This window comes from Thamnophis sirtalis, unplaced genomic scaffold (assembly GCF_051295495.1).
Source record: "Thamnophis sirtalis isolate CommonGarterSnake01/CBP01778 unplaced genomic scaffold, rThaSir2_p1.2 scaffold_3, whole genome shotgun sequence".
Lineage (NCBI taxonomy): Eukaryota > Metazoa > Chordata > Lepidosauria > Squamata > Natricidae > Thamnophis > Thamnophis sirtalis.
This window is the reverse complement of record NW_028261383.1, coordinates 9,609,365-9,626,897: the sequence shown is the minus strand read 5'-3', so window position 1 is coordinate 9,626,897 and position 17,533 is coordinate 9,609,365. Positions and strand designations below refer to the sequence as shown.

General features: G+C 41.2%; 1 protein-coding gene across 2 annotated transcripts; it reads right to left on the bottom strand.

Moving 5' to 3' along the window:
* Positions 1–2,025: 2,025 nt before the first annotated feature.
* LOC106549528 (uncharacterized) lies at positions 2,026–13,061 on the bottom strand. 2 transcript variants are annotated; one of them, XM_087708314.1, is made up of 6 exons: positions 13,005–13,061; positions 10,139–10,769; positions 9,859–9,985; positions 9,597–9,682; positions 8,264–8,390; positions 2,026–6,388 (listed from the first exon to the last, which is right to left on the bottom strand). In XM_087708314.1, the coding sequence occupies exons 2-6, from the start codon at positions 10,571–10,573 to the stop codon at positions 4,785–4,787; spliced, it is 2,379 nt and encodes a 792-aa protein (XP_087564440.1). In that variant the 5' UTR covers positions 10,574–10,769; positions 13,005–13,061; the 3' UTR covers positions 2,026–4,784. The 2 variants fall into 2 exon arrangements, with proteins under 2 accessions (XP_087564440.1, XP_087564441.1); XM_087708315.1 differs by having other exon boundaries at positions 8,264–8,393; positions 9,609–9,682.
* Positions 13,062–17,533: the final 4,472 nt, after the last annotated feature.

The window sequence follows — 17,533 nt, the reverse complement described above, 5'->3', positions numbered from 1 at the left end:
GGTCTGATTTTGAGCCAGATAACAAATAAACTAATAACAATAAACACAAATGGGCAGCTTCTATAAGTAGAATTTATTCATTCAATTATATACAATGCTTGACGGCAGCCTACATCATTAGGGATCCACGAGTAGATATGTATACAAGCAAACTTTGTTTAGATATGCAGATTGAGGTGCTCTTGCCTTGGGCATTGATCCTGAGATGCATGTTGGATGTGTTTATTAGGATGTTGCCCTGAGGTCATGTAAAATTCGGAAAGGAAATCCTCCCTAAGTGTGGATTATTATGAGGGGATCTGGCATTTTCCCTTATCTTGAGGGGATTCTTTGGTGGAGTTAGTGAGGTGCATGTCTAGGGGTTAGGATTGTATATTTATTCTGAGGTTCCAACAGTTCAGAGAACTTCTAAAGAGGAATGAGAGCAAATCAAAGGTTTTCCTATGTTCTTTTCTATATAAATTCTAACTATCTTATCCAGCAAGCTGCTAGTTTACCCAACAACCAGAATGCTTTATTTCCATTGGTTGAACACTTTCCTCTGGGCCAATCCTGGCTCTGCCTAAGAAGGAAAGGTTCTTTGGTATGATACCGTGGTAGTTTGCTGTGTTTCTCCAGGGAATGCTGGGATTTTGGAAAGGGAGGGGGGAGCACAAGGCAGGGAATGAGTGTCCTCTGCCATGAGTCTCCAGGAAAAAGCATAATTGAAATGAGTAATGCAAGCAATGAGGAACAGTCATTGTAGACATACTTTTCATATACAGGTAGTTGACTTACAACAGTTTGCCAAGTGACTGTTTCAACTTACAACAGCAATGAAAAAACGTATGGCCATTTTTCACACTTAGGAGGTTGCAGCATCCCCATACTCATGTGATGTATGCTCAGATGCTTGACAACTGTCTCACATTTATGATGGTTGCAATGTCCTGGGGTCATGTAATCACATTTTGCAACCTTCTGACAAGCAAAGTCAATGGGGAAACCAGATTCACTTAACAGCCATATTTCTAATTTAACAACTGCAGTGATTCACTTAACAAACGTGGGAAGGAGAGTCGTGAAATGGGGCAAAGCTCACTTAACAAATTTCTCACTTTGCAACGTACGTTTTGGGGTCAATTGCAGTTGTATATTGAGGGTGACCTGTACTTTTCTTTGTATGCAATTAAGTCACTGCAGTGTTGGAAGATTTTTCTATATCCTATGCATTTATGAATCCTCCTCCTAAACTACCTAAAGGTAGTTCTCGCTTAATGACTGGTTGTTTTAAAAGTCTTCAAAGTTTTGACAGCCAAGAATGGGTTCCTTACAGCCCATAAAGCTGTAAATGGTCGGCTATTGTAAATGGTCATGCTATCCTCCCCTAACTGCATGAATGGGTTTGCTTAATGACAGCTGCTCACTTAACTGCAGTGAAAAAGGCTGTGAAAATTACTTCCAGTTATGTGAGTTCCTCAACTTACAACTACAATTCTGGCTGTAAGTTAAGGACTACTTGTAATTAATCATAATCACGATGTTTAAAAAGGTAACATTATGAACATTCACCAAACATTATAATTTTTCCTATCTTTAATCTGCATAAACGAATTGACTACACAGGGCCTCTGCACATTTTAAATTTTCTATCATTTTGAGATAAGTTCATAGACCAACCAATTTTTTACAGAGGAAACCCATTGTTTGGCTTCAAAGGGTAGCAAATTGCAAGACATATATGGAAATAATGATTCCTAAATCTAATTTTAGGAAATATGGAGGATTTTTTTTATGAGAATGATTTAAAGTATACAAATGAATTTATTAAAGAATATTCTATGACTGAGTTTAAAATACAGATGTGCACAAATGATAAATATGTAGTTGCTAAAATGTATAAACTTTTATTGAAATTGGTAATGGAAGAACAAGTAAGAAAACATATGATAAAGTAGGCTATAAATATTGGTATATAGATGAAACAAGGGGGAAATATGGTTCAAATGATTGAAATTTACATTATAATATTAATATTTTTATAAGATAATGTATCATTGGTATGTCACCAGAAATTATCTAGAGTGTACAAAGGCACTTCATTATGTTGAAAATCTGAACAGCAAAGGAAGAACATTTTATCCATCTTTGGTGAACGCGTATGAAATCTAGAAAATTTTGGATCCAAATACATATACTAATTCACACGTTTTTAATAATTTTACAATATACAACTGAAACCACAGGTCTTCATTAGGAATGATCTACAAAGAGTTGGAAAAAGTCATGGAATTTTACTTTTTGTACATGGTAACTGCAGCAGGACTATTATATACGCAAAGATGGAAAGTTTCAGGATTACTTACAATGGAAGAATGGTTGATGAAAATGATGGAACTTCTAAGATGACCAAGTTGACTTCTTTAATCAGAGAAAGGCAATTATCTGTATACTACAAAAACTCTCGTGTCCATAACCTGCAACTGGTCAAAATGGTGCATTGCAGGACAAAACGTTTTAAACCAAGGTTCCCCAAATGAGCTAATTTACAGAATACATCCAAAATCCAGGTCTCTGTGGGATTGAAATTTAGAAAACTTGTGGTTGCATTGGTGCTGCCCCTTTGCCATCTAGAAATTTAATCCTCTCATACCAGATGAATTGGTCCCACCATTGGTTGCTGGGGGGTAGTCAGATGCAGTCAAGCTAGCAGGAAGTTGCAAATCACATGCACTGCTTTTTTGCCCTTTGCCATTCAGTTTCTCAGTTTGGGTAAGAAAATGTCTCTGAAATTATGACACAACCAATAACAGTCTTTAAAAAAAGGTAAACGTTTCCCTGTCCAGTCGTGTCCAACTCTAGGATGAGATGCTAATCTGTTTCTTGGCCAAGAAAATCAGTGTTATCCGAACACATTTTCTGTGGTCATGTGGCCAGCATGATTATATGCCAAAAATGCATGGAATGCTGTTACCTTCCCACCAAAGAGGTACCTACTAATCTACTCACATTTGTGTGATTTCAAACTACTTAGGTGGGCAGGAGCTGGGACAATCAATGGGAGCTCTTGAACTCTGGTTGTCAAATTTTCTACCTGACAGGCTCAGTGTCTTTAACCGCTGAGCTCACACACATTTTAAGTCTAATATACTACTAAAACTCTCATGTCTGATAACTCTGTAACCTTCAACCGGGTGAAATGCTGCATCACAGGGCAAAACTTTTGTCAACAAAGATCCCTCAAATGGGATAACGTACAGAATACCAGGACCCATTACTTCCAAGGAAATGAAATTTGGGGGGGAAATTGCCATTTTAACACCATTGTGCTGCTGGTCAGTACTGCCTGTGATAAGATGATCTTCTTTTTTAATATTCCCTGACAGTTTTCCACAAGTCCACAGGGAGCTTGGAAGGAATAGATATGATAGTCGACACTCCTGGTTGCTTTTCCACTAGCAAAGTTTTTGGTTATCGGAAGCTTGCAGGGAGATCAATGGAAAAATGATGCAGTCTCCCTCAATTCCTCTGCACCAGAGTTGAATTCACTTACCTTCCCTACTCGTTCAGAAATGTGAGTGCACATGCTGTGTCTGTGCACAACCTTCTGTGCATGCGCAGTACTCATGCATTACGTCAGGGTGGGTGGGCGGAGCCTCCTGCAGCCACCACTACCGGTTCACCCGAACCAGAGAGAACCAGCTGCATACCACCTTTGCTCTGCACTTGCATTGCTGCTGGCCTCTCATACACTGCCTCACTCCTGTCCCCACCAGGCAGCATGCACTTACCAACATGATAGAAAGGAAGAATAGGCAGGAAAAAAGAGGAAGCTACTCCTTTGTATTTTTTTTCATTTTTTTTTACTTCTGTTCTTGCACTTATAACTTTCTCTTTAATTTATTTTCTATTTTTTTTAACTTTATATTAGTTTCTATTAGATTTGTATTTATGTTTAATAAAAATTTTCACAAAATTGTATGTATAAAATAATTGATACATTGCTTGGGGAGAAAAAAAAATTAAACCAGAATCAAACCATCACCTGAGAGTTCATAGGGAGAGAAGGGCCCCACATGGGCCCTTGGAAAATTCGGAGGCAAGTCTCAAAGTCATTTGTAAGGTTGATCAACACCCTGCAACTCTTAACATGAAGAGAAAGCATTAAAAATACTAGGGAGAAAATGTAGAACCTATACTTAATATCCTGATGTTCATAGGTAAAGGTTCCCCTCGCACATATGTGCTAATCATTCCTGACTCTAGGCGGCGGTGCTCATCTCTGTTTCAAAGCCGAAGAGCCAGTGCTGTCCGAAGGTTCTCTGTGGTCATGTGCCCGGCATGACTAAATGCCAAAGACATACAGAACGCTGTTACCTTCCTATCAAAGGTGTTTCCTATTTTTCTACTTGCATTTTTACACTTTTGAACTGCTAGGTTGGCAGAAGCTGAGACAAGTAATGGGAGCTCACTCCGTTATGCGACGCTAAGGATTTGAACTGCCAAACCGCTGACCTTTCTAATCGACAAGCTCAGCGTCTTAGCCACTGAGCCACCGTGTCCCTCTGATGTTCATACTGCTTGAAAATGAAATTTTGATTTCCTTCTGAGCCCAACCAGTTTTTGAAAGATAGGATATTACTCATCCTCAAAAGCCAGGTGTGATCACAAATAAATTAGTAGTGAATTGGGGTATGCAAATACCTCCCTTTCAGGTCAAACACTCCAATAATTTTTTCCATGCATTTTCCTTCATGGGTGATCAGATCAGACCCCAAAATGAACGATCTTAGCGCATTTATTAGTTAATCTTCACTGTGGATTTTTTGATGGGAAATAAGGTGAGAACTTTGAGTGAAACCCTTTCCACATGCTAGGCACTTATATTTCCGCTGCCCTGTGTGGATTCTTTTATGGGAAGCAAGATTGCTGGAGTGGTTGAAACTCTTTCCACACTCTACACAGTGATAAGGTTTCTCTCCTGTGTGGATCCTTTTGTGGGAAGTGAGCGTGCTAGGGTGACTGAAACTCTTTCCACAGTCTGTGCATTGATAGGGTTTCTCTCCTGTGTGGGTCCTTTTGTGGGAAGTGAGGGTGCTAGGATGATTGAAGCTCTTCCCACAGTCCATGCACTGATAGGGCTTCTCCCCTGTATGGACTGCTTTATGGAAAGCAAAGGTGCTAGAAAGATTGAAGCTCTTTCCACAGTCTGGGCATTGATAGGGTTTTTCCCCCGTGTGAATTCTTTTATGGGAAGTAAGATAACTGCTAGTCCTGAAGCTACTTCCACATTCTATGCATTTATATGGCTTCTCGCCTGTGTGTATCCTTTTGTGGGAAGTTAGGGAACTGTTTGTCCTGAAGCTCTTTCCGCATTCCATACATTTATATGATTTCTCTCCTGTGTGGATGGTTTTATGGGAAGTAAGGGTATTGTAGTGAGTGAAGCTCTTTCTGCACTCCTTGCACTCATGTGGTTTCTCTCCTGTGTGGATCCTTTTATGGGAAGTAAGATCTGTGCTCCTTATAAAGCTCTTTCCACAATCCATGCATTTATGTGGTTTTTCCTTTTTGTGGATACTCTTATGGGTACTCAGATTACTAGAGTGGCTGTAGCTCTTCCCACACTCTGTGCATTTATAGGGTTTCTCCCCTGTGTGGATCCTTTTATGGGCTGTAAGATCTGTACTCTTTGTGAATCTCTTTCCACACTCAGAGCATTCATACGGTTTCTCCCCTGTATGGATTCTGATATGATTGACAAGTTTGTCATTTCTTGTGAAGCTCTTTTCACATTCTGTGCATTTATATGGCTTCTCCCCTGTGTGAACTCTAATGTGGGCAATAAGTTTATCGTTCCTTGTGAAGCACTTTCCGCACACTGTGCATTTGTATGGTTTCTCCCCTGTATGATTTTTTAAATGGGTGATAAGTGTGTCATTCCTTGCAAAGCTCCTTCCATGAACAGTACACTTGTATGGATTCTCTTCGATGGGATTCATTTTATGGGAAATAGGTTTGTGGAGGTAGTTGAAGTTGCTTTCATAATCCTTACATTCTAATGTCTTTTTCTCCATCTCATCCGCCCAATAAGATGGGGAATTCTGATCATACCGATTCCTTTCCTGTGTCCATTCAAATGGGTGAGTGAAGTTAGATTGTTCTTCAAATATTTTATTGAAGTCTAAATACTGCCCCATTCTCTCTCTATTAAGATCTTCTTGGGTCAGCAAATCATAGATTTCCAGACATAAAGGAGGATTTATTTCCTGTGGATCATTTAATTGGATTCCATCTTCACTTTTTGGTTGCCAATGATTTTGGAAGGTTTCTTCTCCCACTTTAACCTTAAAAATCTGTAAAGGTGTGTCTTCTGGTTCCTGGTAAATCTCATTCTTCTGCTCATTGCCTGATTGTGAGAGAGAGAAAAACAGTGGGGAAAAAATCATTCCTTCTCCTCATAAAGAAGACTCATGAAAATATCAAGAACAACTGAAAAATCAAACAACACAACCATATTCAAATTATCCTACTTCAGACATATGCAAAGGCCTGGGTCTCTGGAGAAGGGTCTAATGCTGAAAAGTTCAATGGTCAGTCTTCTTTGCATGAAGAAAAGTACAACCATAATAAAGTGGATGGATTTACTTACAGTGGCAATGAACGTACTGCTGTGAGCCATGGTAGCACAATGGTTAGAAGGAGTACTTCAGGCTACTTTTGCTGACTGCCGACTGCCTGCAATTTCGATCCTGACCTGCTTGAGGTTGACTCATTCTTCCACCCTTCCAAGGTTGGTAAAATGAGGACCCAGATTGTTGGGGGCAATATGGTGACTCTTTCAACTGCTTAGAGAGGGCTGTAAAGCAGTGTGAAGTGGTATATAAGTCTAAGTGCTATTGCTATTGGTGCAAGACCTCAAAACCCAGACCATCATGGAGAAAATCTGTCTTCTCAGTTAATCAATCAATCAATCAATCAATCAATCTGACATTTACATTTAATGGAGGAATCCTGAGTTCTAATACTCTTAGTGAGCACAACATTTCTAAAAAAATTATACGTTCTATGCAGTGCATCATTTTGTATCCCCCATCATGAATCCCTGGATGCATGTTTGCTCCAAATTAAAGAATCAAAATCACTATCAACTTCAGCTCTTCACAAGGTGCCTGCCGGAATAAGAGGCCATTTTCTCTATGTCTTAGGAGGAAACACCCATGCACAACCTGGAGAAGGCAGCCTTATACAGCCAGCAGTTACTTTGCAAAGGACTATGGTGGCTGTGATTGGCTAGCAGTGGGAGCAAGAAGATGGCAAATGTAAGCTAAGAAGGCAGGAGCCACAGTGTACAAGGAGCCAAAAAGATATAAAGGGTGGGGGAAGATAACTGTGTGTGGGAACTGAAGTTTTCCTGTGGTTATGGATTTCGATCACAGGATTGTGGGGGCAGAACAACAATCATAATTTCAGGGATTGGTTGAACGTACCTTTCTTCAGCACCATTGTAACTCTGAACAATTGCTGAACAAGTGGTTAAGTGTACCTTTACTCTCGAGTATGAGAGCATGTAGAGAAAAGGAATATATACCTGTGTAGCTTCTGTAAGACCTCCCTTCCTGAAAGCTACTGGCCAGCCTATGCAAAGCTAAATGCACTGCATAGTCAAAGGGTTGAACCAGTATGGAAGATACCTATGCTTGAAGGTCAATAAAGACCAAAACTACCACCTCCAACAAATCAGCACCAACTCAGAAAACTCAAACTGCCCAAAGAACTGCTGATTCAGTTCTACAGAGGAATTATTGAGTCTATCATCTGCACCTCCAAGACTGTGTTACTATTATTATTCTCTTCCTTCCTAGTATTTATCTCTTCTCACTTATGACTATAACCATGTTGCTTGTATCTTTCAATTTATATTGTTTTATTTGTTTACTAGTACGATTTGATAGCTTATTACTAACCTTGACTATCACTAAGTGTTGCATCTTTTTATTCTTGATGAATGTATTTTATTCTCCATATGTATACTGAGAGCATATGCACCAAAGAGAAATTCCTTGTGTGTCCAATCACATTTGGCCAATAAAGAATTCTATTCTATCAAATATTAACAGGTAGCACTTTGCAAAGGCTGCCTATTTGAAGCTCACTGTCTGAATTGTAGCTTGCAGATTCAAATGGCAAGCCTGGTTTCTCAGGTGCAGAATACCTTGGAAGGAACCATACAACAGATGGCTTCCAATTACAAAACACCCTATTTGGACAGAGGATTTCTTACACAGAGAAGCTACATTCCAGGAGGTCTCCAGCATGACTTCTCCATGCAAAGCTTTCTGTGTGGGATCAAGCAGGTCCCACTCCTCCTTGGTGAAGAAGACAAACAACTCCTTGAAGGATATGGGATCCTGAAAGAGGAAGGAAAAATTTCTTACTAATAGAAAAACCGAGGAAAGTAAAGTTTTCTAAAAAAAACAACCCTGAAGCAGTGAAATTCACAAATGTTTTCCTAGCTATCTCAAAGATGCTTTTTCAAGAGGTAACTGGACTTCCTTATTTTTCGTTAAAGATGTTTCGCTTCTCATCCAAGAAGCTTCTTCAGCTCTGATTGGATGGAGGGGAATGGAAGGAGTTATACTCCTTGCAGATACCTGGTCATTTGCATTCTTTTTAGAGTCACTGAGGCCACCTGGAGGTTTATCTGTGTCACCAGGTTCACCTGAGTAGTGCAAATGTGTGTGGTGCAAGGTTAGTATACTCTTACCTTTCCTACCGGTTCACAAATGTGACCACACATCTAAAGTTGTTTTGCTCACACATGCCACCTCTGTGTATGCACTTTTGGTGAAAAAAGGGCCTAAATGGGATATCATAGAGCCGAGCACACTAGGGCGGAACCTCCTGCGATATCCGCTGCCGGTTTGGGCGATCTGGTCTGAATACCACCTCTGGCATTGAGCCTTCTTGGAAGTGCTGAAAGGTCTGTGTTGTAGCAACACAGATAAACCTCCAAGTGGCCCCAATGACTCTCCAAAAGGAACGCAAATGACCAGCTATCTGCAAGGAGTATAACTCCTTCCATTCCTCTCCATTCAATCAGAACTGAAGAAGTTTCTTGGATAAGAAGCGAAACATCTTCAAAGAAAAACAAGGAAGTTCAATTGCCTCTTGAAAAAGCACCTGTGGGACAACTATGACCGGGATGATTGAGAATCTCCAGAGATGTTTTCCTGACTGGTTTAGAATGTGAGAGATTATAGGGAACAATTTCATTCTCAATCATCTTTTGGCACCACCTTGGTCCCAAAGATTGATTAAATTCACTGCGTCTCTTAGGACTCAGTGCCCCTGAATGCCCAAATCACAAACTCATTCTTGAACCATCAGTTCCAACTCTGCCTTCCATCCTCCAGAGCTGCTTCAGCTCTATCCTTTTATTGGAAAATAGCTGACCAAGATAAGGACAAGCCAGGTGGACATCCAGAAGAGGAAAGGGTCCCACATTGGAAGAGAAATTGAATTTATTTTGGAAGTGGGAAGTAGACAGGTGGACTAAATAATTCTTGCTTTAATCATATTGACACTTTTTGGGGCACAGGAAATTTTCCTCCTACCTGCCCTGGAAGCCCAACATTGGTTTCAGCTTCACCAGAAAGAGGAGATGTTTCTCCAACCACCACCTGGTATATGACGCTGTTCTCTGCAACCAAAAGATGGAGGAAATTGATTTTTTTTTTAAAAAAGAATGCTTTATAAATGCAGGTGTAAAATACAAACAAATACCACTGAAGCATACAGGGCCTTTCACTTTACAAACACAGGAGTGAAAAACCTTTGAGAAAGAACTTCATGGCATCAGAAGGAATCCTCCCTTACCTGGTGACAAGTCCCGATTTAGATCCTTTGTGGAGATTCCGCCAAGGAAATTGTTTTGACAAAGATTTACTGGATCCCCTTTTGCCTCAGGAACCTCAGTGATTAACCCCAGGAAGGACGCCTCCCCCTGCAACAGTGAAGAGCAGCAAAGAAGGGTGTGAAGTGCACATGGGAATGCAGAACAACCCTGTTTCAAAAGCATTTGGGCAGGGCCATGTGAAAATGCCCCAAAATATTTAAGACTGGAATAATTCTCCCCATCCACCCCCTTGAAACCAACCTGCATTTCTCCTTGGTGCTTCTCCTCTCCTTGGCTCAGAAGGAAGCCTTCAGCCAGGGCCACTGCCTGGGAACTGGTCTCGGGTTCGCATTCCCGCACCCAGTTCCCCATCTTGGGTGGCATGATGGACAGGAACTGCTCCAAGACCACCATGTCCAGCATCTGGTCTTTAGTGTGCTTTTCTGGGTTCAGCCATCGTTTGCAAAAGTGATGCAGGCGGCTGCAGAGTCCTCGGGGACCCTCAGAATCCTGGTAGCAGAACTCCCTGAAGGGTTGCCTGTTTGCACCGAAAATCACTGTTTCTTCATTTTGGATCTTCAATCCTGCCTTTTCTTGAATTATCACACTGCCTTCCATGTGAAGAGAACCACAAAGTGCCAGTCTTTCCCAAGCCGCTCTTTCTTGGTTCATTTTTCCTCTGGGCTCAACTATCATTCCCAAAGAGTGGAAATCTCTAAAGCTTCATTCATTCGCAGGTGTGCAATTTTATTCTTTTGTTCTCAGGACCGGAAATGTATAAAAATTGTACGGATGAATTTAACAAGGCCACTGATTCATCTTTACCATTCACCTCTTCTTGCCTCTGTAAAGGGAAGACTTTCAGAGGCACAAACTGCCTCATATTCCCAACCTACAATGCAAATAATGGAAAAGACCATCAGTGTATATTGTCCCAAAGGTGCTTCCCACCCACCCCCAAAAAAGGACTCTCTTTGTTTTTGCTTGAAAACGTTTTGCTTCTCATCATAAGAAGCTATTGAAGAATTGAAGAAGCTTCTTGGATGACAAGTAAAATGTCTTGAAGCAAAAACAAAGAAAGTCCAGTTGCCTTTTGAAAAAGCACTTTGGGAACAACCACAACTTGGATGACTGAGAATCTCCACAGACATCATTTGAAACTCCCTTCCAAGTAATTCCTTGTTGGAAATCTCCTGCCTTTCATGTCATCCCTTGAAGCCACTGCGAACATATAATATTCAAGAATGAGGGTATTTTTCAGATTGTTGGGGCTATTGGGAAGATCCAGCAAAGCAACTCCACCAGTTCAGTCATCTTCCTGCTTGGAGCAGCCTTGAGGCTCCGAAGTGGTGCTCCAAAGAGGCAGGAGAGCTGCAGTATTAGATAACTTTTATTGTCACTTTTTGTGTGTGAATAAACTGCCATACATTACACGGTGAAAAATTCTGATGCCCGCTCTCAAAAGACAATAAATATTATTTATCCCCCAAGCCCTGGTGCCCCTTCCCTGCCAGTACTGTTCCCCTGCACCCCGGTGCGCTGTGGATCCAGGAAAGGAGCTCCAATACTGTGATTAATGTGTATGTATATATGCATATGTATATACTTGTGTGTGTATACAAGTATACATATATACACATCAGAGGTGGGATTCACTTACCTTCCCTACTGGTTTGCAAACATGAGCACACTCACACGTGCCTCGTCTGCGCATGTGCACTGTCTTCTATACATGCGCAGTGCTCACATATTTCATCGAGACTGCTGGGCAGAGCATGCGAATGCATATGCACACACACATATATAATACAATACAATAGCTGAGTTGGAAGGGACCTTGGAGGTCTTCTAGTCCAACCCCCTGCCTAGGCAGGAAACTTTATACCGTTTCAGACAAATGGCTATCCAACATCTTCTTAAAGACTTCCAGTGTTGGGGCATTTACAACTTCTGGAGGCAAGCTGTTCCACTGATTAATTGTTCTGACTGTCAGGAAATTTCTCCTCAGTTCTAAGTTGCTTCTCTCCTTGATTAGTTTCCACCCATTGCTTCTTGTTCTACCCTCAGGTGCCTTGGAGAGTAGTTTGACTCCTTCTTTGTGGTAACCTCTGAGATATTGGAACACTGCTATCATGTCTCCACTAATCCTTCTTTTCATTAAACTAGACATACCCAGTTCCTGCAACCACTCTTCATGTTTTAGTCTCCAGTCTCCTAATCCTTTTTGTTGCTCTTCTCTGCACTCTTTCTAGAGTCTCCACATCTTTTCTACATCGTGGTGACCAAAACTGAATGCAGTATTACAAGTGTGGCCTTACCAAGGCCTTATAAAGTGGTGTTATCACTTCACGTGATCTTGATTCTATCCCTCTGTTTATGCAGCCTAGAACTGTGTTGGCTTTTTTAGCAGCTGCTGCACACTGCTGGCTCATATTTAAATTGTTGTCCACTAGGACTCCAAGATCCCTCTCACAGTTTCTACTATTGAGCAAGATACCATCTATACTGTATCTCTGCATTTTGTTTTTCTTGCCTAAATGTAGAACCTTACTCTTTTCACCACTGAATTTCATTTTATTACATAATGCCCAATGTTCAAGTTTGTCAAGATCCTTCTGTATCTTAAGCCTGTCTTCTGGAGTGTTGGCTCCAGCTTGGTGTCATCTGCAAATTTGATGAGTTCCCCATTTATTCCCTCATCCAAATCATTGATGAAGATGTTGAAGAGTACTGGGCCTAAAACAGAGCCTTGGGGTACTGCACTGCATACTTCCCTCCATGTAGATGCAGTTCCATTGAGGACTACATGTTGAGTGCGGTTGGTCAGCCAGTTATATGCATACACATACACATGCACATGCATACATACATATACACACACAACGTATATGTATATGTACATATACACACATTGTTTAATCACAGTATTTGAGAGCCTTTCCTGGATCTGCAGGGGGGAACTCTGGCAGGGAAGGGGCATTGGGCGCGCTATTTCCGCCTCCCCCTCCCCGGGAGGAGGCACAGCCACTCCGCATTGAGAGATCAGAGAGGGAGAGGCAGCCTGCTTGCTCAGCCTGGACTAGAGGAGTCCCGGATATCCAGATTCAGCCCCGCATTCCGGACTCACCTGCAACAAGGACCCCTAAAGGTTCCACGAGACACTCCTGCTTCCGTCTCCGCCCACGTCCAGCCTCCAGCAGGACAGGCAGCCGAGCCGCCCAACCGCCCGGTACGTAGGCGGGTCGCTTTCTCGTCAAGGATCCCGCCTCCCGCGGCCGCGCCGGGATTGGCAAGGGGGGGGGTACGATTGACCAATGGGAATGCAGCGGGGTTGAAGGCGTCTGCGGTTGCTGTGCAGACTAAACTTCCCTCCGTCCTCCCGAATTGTTTTCATCCTGGCTTGCTTCTTGTCTCGGCCGCGGGAACTGCGCTCCCCGCAGGTCCCTCAGACCGAGCGGTTTTCTAAACCCGTTCAAAGGAGGCAGGCTGGAGAGGAAAAGGCCAGGACCCAAGCCTCATTCAAGGGGTGATGCTAGAAGTTGGAGAGCAGGAGAAAGGAGTCCCCAGAGGAGAATCAGAGGAGGCTCAAGGAGTTTGAGAGGAAAGATTGTCGGAAGAAACGTTGCCGTCAATGCCAAGGGGAGAAGAGTGTGACCCAGGACTGATCCTGGCCAAAAACGAACCAACAGGCTAGTATGGCCATCAATTATTGGTCGACGGATAATAATTTACCAATGGTGGTAAAAATGGAGTTTTCCTCATAAACTTTCCCTCATAAAGACACAGAAGGAGAAGGGAGGCATATGTAAATGTGCTCAAACTGAAAAAGAGAGTGACGAATGTGAGGTCCTGACCTATCAATGAATCAACAGACCAATATGGACATCAATTATTGGTCAGTGGACAAGGCGGCGGTAGAAATGGAGTTTACCTCATAAAAACATTGAGGGAGGAGATGTATGTAAATGTGCTCAAAATGAAAAAAAGTGAACTGATCTAAGATCCTGACCTAACAATGAACCAAAAAGCCAATATGGCCATCAACTATTGGTCAATGGACAAGGTAGTGTAGAAATGGAGTTTCCCTCCAAATTTTCCCTCATAAAAAAGAGGAAGAAGGAAGGCATATGTAAAGGTGCTTAAACTGAAAAAGAGAATGGCAGTGTAAAGTCCTGACCTAACAATGAACCAATAGGAGGGAGGAGCCCAGGTGGCGCAGTGGTTAAATGCAGCACTGCAGGCTACTTCAGCTGACTGCAGTTCTGCAGTTCGGCTGTTCAAATCTCACTGGCTCTGGGTTGACTCAGCCTTCCATCCTTCTGAGGTGGGTAAAATGAGGACCCGGATTGTTGGGAGCAATATGCTGACTCTGTAAACCGCTTAGAGAGGGCTGAAAGCCCTATGAAGCGGTATATAAGTCTAACTGCTATTGCTATTGTTAATAGTCCAATATGGCCACCTAATGTTGGTCAAAGGACCAGGGAGTAAAGGTGTTGGAGCAGAGAGGTTTCCTCCTGAATCTGTTGATGAAGGAAGGGAGGAATATTTAGAAGTATGTGTGAAAACGATCTAGGTTTTCACTTAGATATGAACCAGTGTGCTGCCAAAAAAGCCAACACATTCCCAAGCTGCATCAACAGGCTGTATCAAGATGAAGTGATAGCACTGCTTTTACTTATACTGCACTAGAAAGGTCACACTTGGAATATTGCATCCCCTTCTGGTCACCATGATACAAAAAAGATGCTGAGACCCTAAAAAGAATACAGAGAACAACAACAAAGATGATATGGTGCTAAATGGTATGATGAACAGTTAAGGGAACTAGATATGTCTAACGAAAATAAGGAGTAGGGGGTGACATGATAGCAATCTTCCAGTACCCAAGGGCCATCTCAGAGAAGAAGGGGTCAACTTACTCTCCAAAGCACCTTAGGACAGGACAAGATGGACGCTCTATAAAGAGAGATCCAACCTGGAACTAAAGAGAAATTTCCTGACAAAACAATCAGTGGAACAGCTTGCCTCCTGGAGTTCTGGGTGCTCCATCACTGGAAGTTTTCAAGAAAGATTGGATAGTTATTTTTCGGGAATGTTGTAGGTTCACCTGATCAAGCAATAGCAATAGCAGTTAGACTTATATATCGCTTCATAGGGCTTTCAGCCCTCTTTAAGCGGTTTACAGAGTCAGCATATTGCCCCCAACAATCCGGGTCCTCATTTCACCCACCTCGGAAGGATGGAAGGCTGAGTCAACCTTGAGCCGGTGAGATTAGAACCGCTGAACTGCAGATAACAGTCAGCTGAAGTGGCCTGCAGTACTGCACCCTAACCACTGCGCCACCTCGGCTCTTGAGGATGATTGGATGAAAAGACCATCAAAGTCTCTCCCAATTCCATGAGTCTATTCAAAGTGGAGAGAAGTATTGAGATAGGTACTTGATTAAAAACTAGCAATAGGCTTGTATGACCCACCATATGTGTCAATGGAAGAGGCGGAGTTGGAAAAGGGGTGAAAACAGAGAGATTCCATCAGCTGAATATCCAGAAGTGCACAAAGTGAACTGGTCATTAAACAATTACTTAGTGTAATCTATTACAGTATGTTAATTTCCTACTTCACTAGTTTTTCTGCTCTGTACCCACTTCTTCCTGTGACTGTTTTTTTGCATTCCTTTTTCCTCTTACCTCTAAATGCATAAAATTAAATGTGGGCGTGTACAACGCGTGTTTTTCTGAAAACTAAATCCATTGCTCCCAAAAGTTGTGCAACCAAGAAGGCTCAACCACCTTTTCTGCAGCCACTTCCTCCAAAAGACACACTGCTGAGCAAAACCTGTAGGCGTCACAGACACCTCAAAAACTCATTTGCTGCTATTGCATACTGATTGATGTGTCAGATATTCCTGTGTAGCCTGCAATTATTTTTAGGATATTAATCTAACCCTTTCCCCTCTACAAATTGTGTAGGTGTGGTTTAAGAGCTGAAAGACCCAGGATGAATCTAGGGCAAAGATTAAAAAAAATCTGAGCATCCTTGAGCAGTGATTGTAGTGTTTTCTTAGAACACAGTTAATTTTTTTTCATATTTACCAAGTGCCATGCTGCAGGTTGACATACCTCTTCTTTTTGACAAAGGAATTTATTAACTGTTATATTTAAACAATTTGAACTTTTTGTTTATATTATTTATTACCGTGTCTTTGGCCCATATTTAATTTATATAAAACATTGGCGTTTCTAAAGTCTGAATTAATGTTTTATCTGTGCCTGGCTTTTTGTTTATTTAGATTTATAGGGTTGCCTTACTCAACATATAATTTAGGGTTGATCACTCTATAAATATTTTTATTTAGAATAACATGTTGAATGCTGGTCACTCTTCAATAAATAATTTGAGGCAAATTTAGGTGGGAGAGAAAAGCACATTTAATATTAATCTAAATTCTGAAAATTAGGTTCCTCTGCATACATTGCATTTATCTTGATTTTATTTTTTCCCCTCTCAGAGATGCAATTCTTCACCAATGATGGAAGTCTGCATGAAGACATTGAATATTTGAGACCAGCATGTTAGAACAGTTTTGGAGGTTCTATTAGGCTCACTGAAGAAGTTTCTACAACTTCCGAAGGCAAGGCATTTAACTTGAGAAGAAAAAGTACAATGTTTGGAGATTTTAAAATTCTATAATTTTGAGGTAAGCTTGTGGGTCAGCCTTTTCATTTAAATATTACATCATTTAGCTTCAGATAAAAGCAAATTTGGTAATTCATGACACTATTTTTTATGAAACAGAAAAAGCCAGGTCAATTCTATCATCTGGAAGTTGAGTAAATGCAAAATCACAAGCCAAAGAGTCACATTGGCCCTTGGAAAATGTCGGTGTGGCTTTCAAAACCACCTTTTGACTGTAACTGTTAACATGACAAGATCAATCATTTTTTTAAAAAAGGGAATGAATGTACTGTATAATGTCTACTTATTAATGTTCATATTGCCTGAAAATCAAATTTAGATTTCCTCCTACACACAACCAGTGTTTGAAGGGTAGGACACTGTTCACCCTCAAAAGCCAAATGTGATAATAGCTAAGTAAAGTTAATAGCAAATTTGGGATATATACAGATAGCTCCTTTTGAGGACAAGTAAAAAGTTTACACTGAAACATTCCATGCACTTTCCATCATGGATGATGAAATCTGCAAAATAAAAGGCTTTTACTACATTTTATGCATTCAAATAGTTAATCCTCACTGTGGATCTTTCTATTTGAAGTAAGGTGAGAGCTCTGAGTAAAACCTTTCCCACATGCTAGGCATTTGTATTTTCTTTTGCCCTGTGTGGATCCTTTTATGGGAAGCAAGATAGCTGGAGTTGTTGAAAATCTTTGCACACTACACACTGATAAGGTTTCTCTCCTGTGTCAATCCTTTTGTAAGAAGTAGGGGTGCTAGTATGATTGCGGCTCTTTCCACATTTTTATGCATTGATAGGGCTTTTGCCCTGTATGGATTGCTTTGTGGAAAGTAAAGTTGCTAGAGAGATTGAAGCTCTTTCCACAGTAATAAAAACAATAAAAATTATTTTATGGGAAGTAAGAAACTTGCTTGTCCTGAAGCTTCTTCCACTTTCTATGCATTTATATGGTTTTTCGC

Bases quoted from the DNA above. Each gene is read 5' to 3' on its own strand.
- LOC106549528 (XM_087708314.1), bottom strand. From the start codon at position 10,573: ATGATAGTTGAGCCCAGAGGAAAAATGAACCAAGAAAGAGCGGCTTGG. The intron at 9,986-10,138 runs GTTGGTTTCAAG...TCACTGTTGCAG, and splicing joins AGCACCAAGGAGAAATGCAG to GGGGAGGCGTCCTTCCTGGG. The intron at 9,683-9,858 runs GTAAGGGAGGAT...TTTTGGTTGCAG, and splicing joins AAATCGGGACTTGTCACCAG to AGAACAGCGTCATATACCAG.